General features: G+C 34.5%; 1 protein-coding gene across 2 annotated transcripts in view; it reads right to left on the bottom strand.

Annotated features, from left to right (window-relative positions):
• The window catches only part of Cad99C (cadherin-99C), a 269,753-nt gene that overhangs the window by 63,157 nt on the left and 193,049 nt on the right, over positions 1 to 13,547 (bottom strand). For both annotated transcript variants that reach the window (XM_065347422.1, XM_065355009.1), the window contains exons 6-7: positions 12,329 to 12,400; positions 1,158 to 1,336 (exon numbers count right to left, since the gene is read on the bottom strand). In XM_065347422.1, coding sequence (XP_065203494.1) covers positions 1,158 to 1,336; positions 12,329 to 12,400 — 251 coding nt within the window. The remainder of the gene's footprint in view (positions 1 to 1,157; positions 1,337 to 12,328; positions 12,401 to 13,547) is intronic.

The raw sequence follows: 13,547 nt of genomic DNA, 5'->3' as shown, positions 1-13,547 counted from the left end.
CAGCGATTTTTTGAAAATAACTGGAGCCTCCAGTAGAATTTTTAAACTCGAAATTCCCACAAAATTTCACCAAATGGAGTTGGATCGAAAGCCGAAATTAATTTTGCAAACTAATTTCAAGTCGGTTTGGAGACTCTAGCAATTTTTTGAAAATTACTGGAGCCTCCAGTAGATTTTTGAAACTTGAAATTTCCCCAAAATTTCTTCAAATGGGGTTAGCAAGCCGAAATTTACTCTGCAAACTAATTTCAATACAATAATATGAAGTCGACTGCATGGTGGTTTCAAGTGGTTTTGAAGCTTCCAGCTACTTCTTGGAAATTTCTATTCTCCTGAAAACGCCATGAAACCTTTCAAAAAGTCACTGGAGGCTCCGAAATTACTTGAACCCACCTGAAGTCGTCTTCAAAGGGTGTTAAAATCGGAGTGTATAGTTCACTTCAGCTTTCCATTACCATTTTGATGAAATTTTGGGGAAATTTCAAATTTCAAAAATTTACTGGAGGCTCCAGTAATTTTCAAAAAAATGCTGGAGGCTCCAAAACGACTTGAAATTTACCTGCAGTCGACTTCACAGCATATTGAAATCAGTTTGCAGAATTAATTTCGGCTTTCCAACTCCATTGATTTCAAAAATCGGCTGGAGGCTCCAAAACTGCTCAAAACGGTTTGAAACAGTTTCCAATCGATTTGGCAGGTCGAAAATAGAGTATATCCCAAATTTCAGCTTTCTGGGTTAATTTGGTGAAATGTTGATTTTTTCTTACATTTGGCCAAAATTTTATTTTTGAAAATTCACCAAAAATCGAAAAAGGCACTTTAGCACTTGAAATTTTGACTGGTAATGAATTTTTGCCTGCTTTTTCGATCTACCTTTGTACGGTTTAAAAAAATTCATGCTTGTCCTATGTTGGAACGCAAAATCTGCGATTTTGGCTGACCTGTCAATCAGAATGGCCGCCATTTTGTAAGTAGGGCCACTTTTTTTTGAGGACAAGGGCTAGAAATGTTCCTTAGGACTCCCACTTTAAGAAAAAAGTTGTCCCGGAGGATCGGCAGGGGGGTATAAGTGATCCTTGTGCGGCCCCCTCCCCGACTAAATGAATTTTGAATGGGATATAAAATTTCAAAACATGAAAAAAGTGCTTTCAACTTACTTGAAATATCACATGAGACAAATTCTCAGCATCACGATCCAAAGGCGCAGTCAATTGCAACCGTTTCTCCCTGAGTTTAAAAATAGCAGGCTGTTTCGGAAACAACAGACTCAATGTGATCTCTGAATTTGGATCTCCAAAAATAGGCAGTTCGGCTGGTATCGTCGATTGATTCGTTTCTGCAAAAAAAAAAATAAATAAATAACGAGATGAAACATTAACTTATTAGTTTCAGTTCTCTTACAAAAGAAAAAACACACATCAACATGTTGCAAAATTTCCAGTAGGTATAAAAAATAACCCTTCATTAGTCAATAAACTCATATAGATAGGTTATTTTTTAATCTTGTATATACTGTCGGTAGCTCGTATCTTCGAATGACTTGCATTTGCAAATTCTCATCTTCGGCTTGTATAATTTTTTCCAAAAGAGATTTTACGATAACATTATAGAGGAATTTATTGATAGTCGATCCGCAGGGAGTCTTTGAGGTACCATATTTAAAATGCGAATTTAAAAATAATAGTGGGTAGATGTGCCTCGGACCAGCGCCATCGTTTTACCGTTTACCTTCGGTGTTCTGTTCGCGGCGTACTATACACTGAAGTAAAGACCTAGGTAGTCATAAACTAGGACATTATTTTGCATGAAAAATGCATAATTCAAAATTCGCTTTGCTTCGAAATAAGTTATACGTATATGTAGAAAGTCCAGATCGCACTGTTGGTGTCGAATATCAACATACACCAGTGTGTAATTCCGGTATCCAGACGACGATGAGATCATTGATAAAATACCGTTCATTAGGTAGTTTTATTTGATCACACGATTAGTCTATTTGGTCTCCATGAATAATATCCTGGAGAGTATCTGGAAACCGGTGGCCTTAACGAGATACTGCGAGGTAAATACACATAACGAATCGAAACGAACAACCCTGAGTCTGGGTGTATACTTTTGACATCTCGTGGACCATCCTCGCATCAGCCCCAAGACTACCAACTTCTCTTCGTAGTATGCCTACTCGTATTCTGCAATTACCTCAAAAGCCGAGAGCATTTTCTACGAAAACAAAGCAACCAGCTAAAAAAAACACAAATTTACTTAAATGAGTTCTCTATGTACGATTTGTGCGTCCGCGTTTAATTTCACGTTTAGTACGATTCTCACGTAAAATTACCTCCTGGCAGGGGTGAAGCGAGACGAGGAGACAAAATAAGACGAGAAAATACACCATTGTCGGTATTAATTTACATAATTGTACCTTAGTACCGGTCTCCCATTTTTTTTCATACGTTTATCAGCGTCTTAATTGATTCGTATGCATGCAAACGTCCAAGTTTCGCGGTCATGTATCTTCTCCTTTCTTCGTCGACGAATCCGAATTCACGAAAATGAACACGACTTGAAAGTTGAAGGAGATTCGAGAGTGGTGAATTGAACTCAGACTCGGATTTTGAAACTAAATGAAAGAGGTGGCGATTTTTATGAGCTGGAAACTCGAAGATACAATTTTCTAGCAGCTTTGGGACAAATTGGCATCAAAATTAGCTCTAAGTGGATAGAGTCTCTGAATTTTAGCTCTTAAGTGCTGATATTAGTTGAGAGTCAATTACCTTAACTTTGGACTTCTGGAGCTAATTTTGCCAGAATGAAAAATTGTTGAAATTTCAATTTTTGTATAATAAGGTAAGATACTACGATACCTAGTACATACCTACCTACGCAACTACTCAAGGAATATTTTCAATTAGGTACATAAAAATGGAGTTTCATAAATATCGAATACAGAATCGATAGTTGAAATTTGAAAAGTTGAAAACCGAACTATCCATGCGGGTCATTCCATACTTATCAGTTAAACCAGGTTTGTACAGAAGGTCCTCCGATTTGGTCCAAAAAATTCCACTATACATATCAAGTCACCCACCAATCAAAAAGCCGTATTTATTTCCCTTTGGACTCGCTTAGAAGAGGGCACGTCAGGGGAGAGGGAGGTGTCAATTTTTTCATTTTCCCGAATTTCTAATGAAATTATTCAACTTTCAGATTTTGTAGTTCATCTTAAGTGATGATTAGAGCTGGGATTTTCATGTTTTGCATCTTTTTTTATAGACTAGAAAAAGTGCGTATTTGATAAGATCTCCACGAATCATCATGAAAATTTCTTGACGACTGAGCCAATGGGGGCTGTTTGTGAACCATTTCATAATCTGTATCTTTTCCTTTGGTTTTATATTTTTAGTTATTTTTTTGTTTATTTGTTTTTTTTTTTTTTTTTTTGTTTTTTTTTTTATAAGTATTTCTTCTGTTTGGTGTTATACCTTTTTGCTTATTTCTTACCTTCTCTTTTATATAGGAAGAACTACATTTGTAAATATTTTATTTTTGTATTTCCCAAACTTGTTTCTCTGGAGCAAATCATAGTCTTATCTCTTTAATTATAAATGGTCTCTCCTGTAATTGGCTTTAGCTGTTGGAGAGACCTAAATTGTAAAATAAAAATAAAAAAATAAAAATAAAATAAAAACATCATTTTGCATATTTTGCATTTCAGACCAAATTGCATATTTTATAATATGGGGGGGAGGGGGACCCTGCACACTTCTGCATACTTGAGTGTTTTCTGGTATTTTTTGCATATTTATGAAAATTTTGCAAAAATTAACATTTTCAAATTTTTTTGTTCAAAAAATGACAACACTGCTGAAATGTCATCAAACAATTTTTTATCAAAGTATTGAAGCATTTCATTTTTACTGGCGCAATTTTTCGATTTTTTTTTTTCCTACGAATAGTTTTCAAAATGAGCCTCAGTGAACTAGCATGCTACTAATATGCTCCGATCGTCAGTTACAATGTTGAGAGATCTTTCAATTATTCAAGGTGGTTCTTAGTGACGAGAGCTGTGGAGTTTTTTGGCGGAAAATCTCAGAATGCAATATTAATAATTGCATGCAATTCCTTTGGTTGCTAATTTTTTTAGTTAAATATTTCATTTTTTCCCTTTTGTTTCTCGATCTTATGAATTTTATGATGAATTTATTATTATGAAATGACTTGTTTTGCCAATTTTTAAAAAAAAGAAGTGTATTCTTTGATCATTGCGTTCATTTTGTTTTGAATTATACTTAACCGTTTTCACATTTTTCAACCTAAAAAATCCTGTTCAGGGGTACGTCACTCAAACTAAAATTTTTGCATATTTTAGAGGAGAAAATTGCATAAAATATTGCATATTTTCATCATATATTTCTGCATAAAAATCCCAGCTCTAGCTCGTAGAAATGAAATTCAAAGGAGATTCAAAATCACACTTGAAAATTTTTCAAAACCTGAGCGTTGAACTATTTACGTAAATAAAAAGCTCTGAAAATCATATTTTAAATAGTCCCAACTCTGGTTCATTACAACAAATGAATTTCTTCATGATTTGAAATAACTTTTTTGTGAAATTTTATTTCATTTTGGGGGGGGGGAGGATTTCTGATAAATTGTTTTGTAATGATTTTTAATGATTTTTTAGTGTGCGTAGCACACTATTGGTTTCGCTTTGAGAAATTGAAATTTCAATTACAATGAATGTTCTCTTAAGCTATCCAACCGTTTTTCGTACCTATTGGACACCATTTGAGAATCATTAAGGTGGAGGGTATAGATTTATTTTCATCCAATTCGGATGGGTAATTGCTGAGTAATTGCAATTTTAGTTCATTATTTTAATGCATTAAATCCTAAAAAAGGGAAAAGGGGACTTGTAGAACACCTGCCGCTCATTGTACCCTGCTATACCCCCTGCAGTCTGTTCCATCACCAGCTGTGTTTCATTGTACCCTGTTACACCCCCGGTCTGTTAGCTGTAAATTCCAAGTGGGAGTGGTTTGGTGGGGCGTTTACCAAACAAATATATTATTTTAATGCCCTAACCCTCGTAGTGAATTCGTGGCTGAGTGGTTAGGGCATGTAGGTAGGAATAGGAAATTTAAGGACCCAGGTTCGAATCACCGTGAGGTAAGTAGGTAGGTGACAGATTTTTCATAGGAAAATTGGATAGGTAAATGCTTTGGAGTTACCTATGTAGTATGTAGTACATGATAATGGGGCAAAAATAATGCTGAAATTGAGTTATGAATTATGATATCATTTGCTAACTAAAAATTCATTCCATTAATTTTTTGTCTACCTATAGCCATAAGTATAGTAAGAATTACCTTGACATGAATAATTTTTAACTTTTTACTTATAATTTAAAAATTACTTTAAAATGAGTAAGGTGCACCGGGGGAAGTTGGAATTTGGGGTAAGTTAGAAAACTTGCTCTAGTGCCTAGAGGTTTATATCTGGCGAAGTGCCACTAAAGGTGACGTGAGGGTACTACCCCTACTTCATCACGGCATAAAAATTTTTGTGATTCAGTTTCATTTTAGATGTCTTTGGTTCAATTGTATTTTGTTGTTGTTTTGAACTTATTTTGAATTTGGTCTAAAATACAGACTTTCTATTTCTTAGTTTTTCGCATATAGCGGACGAACCGTGCGTCCTAGTGAAAATCTGATGAGAGTGATCTCAAAGAGAATTAAATTCTCTACAATTTTGTTTCTATGCAATTTTTCTAGGACGCTCGGTTTGTGATCTACGCCTCTGCAAAGTTTAGCCTGTTCTGACTTCCCCCAATTGGGGTAAGTCAGGACAGTTTATATTTTATTCCACTGAGTAAAAGCTACTGTGTCAATCGCGCTCAAATTTTTACCATAGGTTAAGAACCCTTATGGGAACCTACATAATAAATTTGATCCATTTTGGTTCATTAGAAGGGGAGTAATAGCTGGTCAAAGTTGAAATTGCGAAAAATCATTCTGACTTGCCCCGGTGCACCTTAATTAAACTAATTTTTGTACAATTGAAACATGTAATTTTTATTATCATGATTTAGTAAAAATTATTAAAACAAAATGATTTTTACTATTGGTACCTATAGCAAAATTTATTAAAATGATAATTTTTACTATACGATTACAGTAAAAATTATTGAATGGGATCTGGTACTTAATTGTGCTAAATACCAGTATTTAGTTAAATTTTTTTGTAAAAATTACCCATATTTTTTTTCGTGTAATTTAGAAGCAATTCAAATTCTTAACATATTTTATAAGATTTAATTCTTAATTTAGAATAAAAAGCAAGTTCTGAAAATTGGTTTGAAAATTTATAAATTTGAAGACAATGGAAATTCTAAAAAAAATAATATGAAAATTTGTATTTAGAGATGCTGAGAATTCCAAAAATTGATTAAAAGTTCTGTAAGTTGCAGATAATGTGAACTTGAAAATTATATGAAATAAGTATTGTAATATTTATGAAGAAGATGAGAATTCTGAAAAATTGAAGGCAATGTAAATTCCAAAAATTGAGTAAACGTTTTACAATTTGTGGACAATATGAACTTGAAAATTGAATTTGAAATTTTTTAATTTAAAGACAATAAGAATTCTGAAAAATTATTCAAAATTTGACTATTTAGAGGCAATGTGAATTCTAAAAATTGATTGCAAATTTCCTAACTCAGCAGCAATGCAAAATTCTGAAAATTTATTGAAAACTTTATGAAATTGTAGCGATGGGGAATTCGGGAAATTGATTTGAAATTTTGTAAATTTTAAAACAATGCAAACTATGAAAAACAACTAGAAATTTCTTAATTTAGAAGCAATACAAGCTTATAAATTATTCTGAAATACCTATTGTAATTTGGAAAATATGAAAACACTGAAAAACAATTATTATTTTGAAGCAGTGAGAGTTTCAAAAATTCTCATTACTGTGACATGGTTGATTCACTTATGCACTACCTAGATGTAATAACGGTTATAGCTGTAGAAAAGGCAGCTAGCTACGCACACTTTGCAGCTAAGCTTTGCTTAGCTGTCTAGTTTTCAAATTATTCCTGTTCGAATAAAAAAGTTTCCTCTTCGCCAAATCTAACTCCCTCTACTATTTAAATGTACGTAGTTGATATTCAAAAGGTCAGGAAAACCTAGAAAAGTTTGGCAAAATCATTCCTCAAAAAATTGAACACATTGGCAATTTGAAGAAAAAAAAATTGTGAAAAACATAAAAATTATAGCGAGAAACACGTCGACATGCATGACCCTGGATCATCAAATAGAATTAAAGAAAAAGAACCAAAAACTATACCAACGAGTTTTCAATTTCACCATTTCCAGTTGCTTCGAAAATTTTAGTCAGAAGCAGCCGATTCACCTACTACGGATTTGGCTTCTTCGGTAGAAAGGGAACGAAGAGTCGAACAACGCGGGTTCCATACATATATCGCGCTCTGTTTTAAATACACAAATTCTCTCCAGATACCATCTTTAAATATTTTTTTATCTGTACAAGTATCATCGTTTATGATTTAATTACCCCAAAAGTATTCGTACACGTATGTTTTATTACCAACATTTTCGAATACTTGGATTATCAAAATTTATAGCATTTTTTTTTTCGACCAGGCATAAGCGTAACCATATTTTTCCTACGGAGTCCGGGTAGATTCCATATAAAGCTTTTGTGCACCAAGGTTATGGTTTATGATGACTAGTTTATTTTTTTCGATGGTGAACGTCGCGTCCCGGACTCCTGAGTCACGATTTAGTCAAAACGCGCTTCTAAGAAAGCGAAAGAATCGTAAGCTGAGGTGCTTCTGTAGTATGCAAGTTGGTCTTGGTATACAGAGATCTATTGTTCATTTTATTGTCACTTATTCTTCGAATAGGTAGGCTACAAAAGTACACGATACACGTCACAAAGTGAACGCCATAGAAATAGGTCAGGGGTTGCGTCAATCTCTCTGTGAGATAGATGTCGATGCCGCTTCATCTTCTCGTATGTAGTTTGAAGAAAAATTATTACCGCTGAAAAAAGATCCATCATTTCGGTCTCATCTTCTTGCCAATGGTAACGACCTAGCCGGCCAATCTTCTCACTCGTAACAAAATCTAACCACTCGGATCTCCAAGTCCAAGTCGCCGCATACAAAAATCACTGTGTATATAGATGAACGCTGATAATAAATTCTTATTGAATAATTATCGCGTACGAAAGTATCAGGAAAGAAGGTAAAGAAAAAAAAAAACGAATTTCAAATTAGTTTCGGTTTTGCATCTTCGAGTCTGAATCGTACAGTGGGTATAACTTGAGCCTGTTATTTACGAGTTTAAATATGACGTTTAGCCCTGCAGCCATTTCGGTTTTCCTTTCACTGTAAACACTGATCGATCTCGTATATATTTATAAATGCATGTTTGGCGACGCAATGTTTCTTTTTTTCCTCCAATAACTCGATAAAAGAAAAAAAATTTTCAAAGGCAAGCCCGCGTATGTTACTTCGTCGATCAGCACGATTGATTTATTCTCGCCGTAATTACACAGGTTACAAAAAAATATTTAAAATTCCGCTCTTTATGGTTCATTGGGTCAATGCGCGGCTGTGTTGAGTTGAGTATTACTGAATCACGATTTCCCATTTTCCTCCTACTCTCCTGTACTATAGGTGAATTTTTATATGAGTACTTCATATAGGTACCTACGTAGATATAGGTACAGTGTACTGTTCTGTTTGGACGATGGCGGCAATTGCTCTCGTCATTAAAAAGGTTAAATCGATCGCGTTCCAATTAGTGATCGTGTTGTGGGCAGGTCCCTAATTAATGGTTCTAACACCCCATTTGCTATAGCTGGGTATGTAAACTAATAACGCTCCAGGAAATGATGAAGGGTTGAGATATGGTAACTCGATAGAATTGCAACGAACAAATTTAGTAATGCGAGGAATTATTGAAATGGAGTAAACTCGATTTAGGTATAGCCCTGTAAATATATTTCACGATTCAATAACATTGAAATTTGACTGGAAGGCAGAATTTGCCAAATTTAACAATCATACTATACTCGTATTCATCCTTTAAGCAGGCAGTGAGAGGAAAAGTAAGATGAAAATACACAATGAAATGGCGGCTTTTAAATCGAGTCTTGAACATTTTTATGTTTGGACAAATATTCTTGATTTGATTTTTTTTCAGGTTATAAAAATCCAAAACCCCAAACAATGATAACAAACAGTTTTTCGTCATTTCAGAGTGATTCTTTCAGGTTTAAAAAGTTCCCAGAAACGAACGACGAAAATTTACTGAAGTGGGGATGAGGGGGGGGGGTGTCTTACTTTTTTAGTTTTAGCCAAAATTTTGGAGTGGCCCAGGCTTTTAGAATTTCAAAATAAAAACCGTACCTACTCAATAATTTGTGGAGGGAGAAATATTCGGAAAAACCCAAAAACAACCATAAAATAAAAAATTAAATTTTTTATTTTGAAGTTTTTGATTTTTCACCAAGAGTTCAAAAATGGAAAATTTTGAATCTTGATTTCTTTGAAGATAAGAAAATATAGACTAATTCAAATCCTCTTTGGCCATCTGGATATCGGATTCATGCACTCTCGTTCTGTTGGAAAAATAGTGATGGAAATATTGGTGATGTCAAAATAATATCTCTCGCGATTCTATAACTAGCTCATCAAGATCTCAGGATCTGGCGAATTGCGGATGTAAAATGGGTTCCCTCCTCAATATTTACATATTTATAATACGTGGGGTTAAAGTTGGATTAATTGAAGCTTGAGCTAAGAAATGATTGAACTTTCGACAGAATGATATATTTGTGGTAAAGTTGGAAATATTCATTGAATTCTCAAAGCCACGAAAGTTGAATAAAAGTCCAAGACAAATTCACATTTAGGACATTTATTCTTATACTTAAGGGATAAAACAAAGACAAATAAAAAGGATCACAACCCTGGGGAATTTTGGGAATACATAAACTAGGAGCAACAAAAAGGAAAATAAATATTAAAAAAAGAAAAAAGAAAGGAAGACACCCTGAGCGATGCGTCTGTACTTAAACCTAAAATGCACGTCCTGAGCAATACGTCATTTTCAAACAAAAAAGAAAATAATGGAAGACAATGTGAGCCAAGGTCTTGAAACTTAAATCTAAAGTTGGACGATGTAAACCAAGGCAACTTGTTATTAAAACCTACCTCTGTGCATTTCAAAGAGTAATCCGAGACAGCTGAAGATTCACTAATTGACCCATAGGGACTTAACTTGAGAAACGATGTCATCGCAGATGATGACAAAGTCCGAGGCTGCAGACGTCAAAATTCATCAAAGTCCAATAAATCACGAACTGAAGGAACCTAAAGCTGGAAACAGTAGGAACTACAGTTGGAAATATTGAGCTAAAGATGGATTTATTGGTCTCTTCTGGCGAGGAGCCCATTCGCGGAGATGGAAGTAAAGTTGGAACTATACTTGGTGGCGTCGATGTCTGCAGTCCTACCTAAATTGTCTCGGATCAGAGCTTTTATAACTGCGCTTTTTACAAGAAATCAGGCGGGGGAATGTATGCAGTCAGTGGCGCACGCGCTCAATGCTTCTAGTGGCACTATCTTTCGCGGCTGGCGCTAGAATTACGTCATGTTTGATTATACTCGGCGATATTCGTGTTGAACTGGTTTTCTATTGGTTGTTATCGCGAGAGTGGTGGACAGCTTGGCGCCACCACCTAAAAAACAATGATGTAATCGAATCGAGTATAATCGGCTATGTTCCTTAATTTCTTGATTATAATGATCGAAAATCCGTCGCTTAGGGGGTAGAAAAATATTCTGCTGCTAGGGTGAATGAGAATTTTTCTCCCAATTAGGAGACAAGAAAACTTTCTCCCATTAAGGTGACTGAACTTTTCGTATGTAAATTTCTCCCAGTGTAGGTGACGGATAAAAATATTTTTCTCCCTCTAAAGTGGAAGAACTGCGTGTATTTTTCTCCCACAACAAATTACCTAAAAAAACAGTTTTTCAATATTTTTTAAATTTGAAAAAAATGATTTTCAGTGCTTTTTATTGAAAAACGTTCAATGGAAAAAACAGGACCTTTTTTTGACAACAATTAGAACATTTTGACAATTTTTGCAAAAAGTGGAGCTTTTTTGTAATTTTGGTCAAAATAGGACTTTCTGACAATTTTGACAAAAACCTAGACCGTCTTTGGAAATTCAGGGATAAAATTGAATTTTTTGCAATTTTTGCACAAATTGATATCTATTTTTTTGACAATTTTGGCAAAAATGAAGACTTTTTTTACAATTAGGTATTGATCAAAAATGAAACTATTTCACAATTTTGACAAAAACAAAGACCTTTTTTTAGTAGATTTTGGCGAAAAAAAAGAAGAATTTTCTGGCAATTTTGGCACAATATTGGACTTTTGAGGGGGGTGGGGGGATTTAGGCATAAGACAGCATTTTGTCAGAAAACAAAGACTTCTATTAAACACTTTTGAAAAAAAAACAATACTTTTTAGACAGCTAAGGCGAGAACATTCGCGATGGCCTATTTCCAAAACCTCGTAACTCCATTGGCACTTAGCACCTCGTGTAAAACTGCCTTCATACTGCAGCGCTCCCTATGGGACTTGAGTACTCAACTGAAAGATAGGTAATGCAGGGTGGTTACCTATCTGTGAGTTGAGCATTCAAGTCCGATAGGGAGCGCTGCAGTACAAAGGCCGTTTTACACGAGGTGCTAAGTGCCAATGGAGTTACGAGGTTTTGGAAATAGGCCATCGCCGGTTGGTTGTTTAAGCAAAAAAGCCGGAATTTTTTTGAAAAACCATCAGCAAATAATCCCACCTCATTCACGAATTCCATTTCATAAAGCAATACATCAAAACTACCAGTACTAAATCCGTGTTCAGTAACATATTCTCGTATCTTGAAAACTAGTAGGTAAAATTGAATAGGTAATTTAAATATACTAAACCAGCGTGTTTTAGAATCACATCTCACTCTCATATACGTAGTCAATCGTACGACACATAAATCTCTCAAGAGTAGGCCTAGATTTACACATACCTACATAGGTACTATAACAGATACACGATTTGATGCAGTTAGACGGTCACTAGTCAGTAGCTGAATCCTGCAGTTAACGCGCGTTAATGTCATCGCAAGTTTTTTTTTAACGAGCTACCCGACTGAATAATTTCTAAAGGTACATAAAAAGGCCAGTCCCAGTACCTATACTTCATAACTAGATCTATAAAATACTTACGGTTTCCTCGAGATTCTTCGATATCTAGGATAATACTGGAGCCACTTTGAGTCGACTCTATATCACATAACCCTGTAAACATAGAGAAAAAGAAAAACCACATTAGCAAATCTTACAAGTAGCAAGTTGAAATCGACATAGACCTTAAAAAAAAATCTATCACCACTATGTACATAAATGTGGGGCTATCAAACGGTACATTTCGCACACCTATTGGCACGATTACAACCGTACTAGTTGATGATTTTGTACCGCGAGAGAGTTACAAGAGTATTTAAACAAAACTCACTCAGACCATTCATTACACTTACGCGGGTATTATATGGCAGAAAAATAAATAAATACCAAGGTAGAAGGCACGAGCCAAAACCAGAGCATAGAATAATGTAAATTGTAAAGTCTTAAGCGAAACGTCACGATCGAGTAGGTAACACGGCGTGTAATTTCTACGCTATTTTTTCAAATACCTATCGATTCTTCTGGGTAAGACATGATGTTGCTCAATAATGAACGACAAGGTTAGAATATTGATATTTTAGATGACTTAAATTTAATTAACTTAGTATGAAGGGTCTACGAGTTGTTGTGATCGAAATCACCGACAGTAATCTGAGTATACTTTCAGATAAGTACAATGACTTCAAATTATTATACTTGACCATTTTTTTTTTTTTTCATTGTTCACCTAAATAACTATTCATCCTGCTCAAAGGACAGAACATAAACCTCCAGCCCCCCAAGGTACATATTTAGAGTGGCAAGAGACGTTTTTTTTCTCGAAAGGGAGGCCACTAGATCTCATTTTTTTAGTTTTTCAAACTTTGGAGAGATACAAACAATGAAGCCACATTGTTGTGGAGGGAGGAGCAAAGAAGTTTTTTTTGAAGAAGAAGAAATTCAGAAGAATCCTGACAAAGAAATGCAAAAATTTTTCATTTTTTTATCGACTTTGATTTATTTTATTTTTTACGGTTTTTCCAACTGGGGGAAGGGCTTCACTAAAACAGATTAAGAGGGTTTTTCTCGAAAAGGGGATTATTAAGAATTTTTTATTCTAAATTTTATTTTAAAACAAAAACTGGATATTTTTGCTAAAAATGGGCAATTTACCTATCAAAATAATCATCATCAATATTTTATTACTTTTCCTAGCGATCGCTATTTAAAATGATTGTGTCAAAAATGAAAAAATGATCAATTTGGCCCAAAAGTTGAAATA

This window comes from Planococcus citri, chromosome 1, assembly GCF_950023065.1.
Source record: "Planococcus citri chromosome 1, ihPlaCitr1.1, whole genome shotgun sequence".
Taxonomy (NCBI): domain Eukaryota; kingdom Metazoa; phylum Arthropoda; class Insecta; order Hemiptera; family Pseudococcidae; genus Planococcus; species Planococcus citri.
The sequence above is the reverse complement of the archived record's forward strand: the minus strand, read 5'-3'. Positions and strand labels throughout refer to the sequence as shown.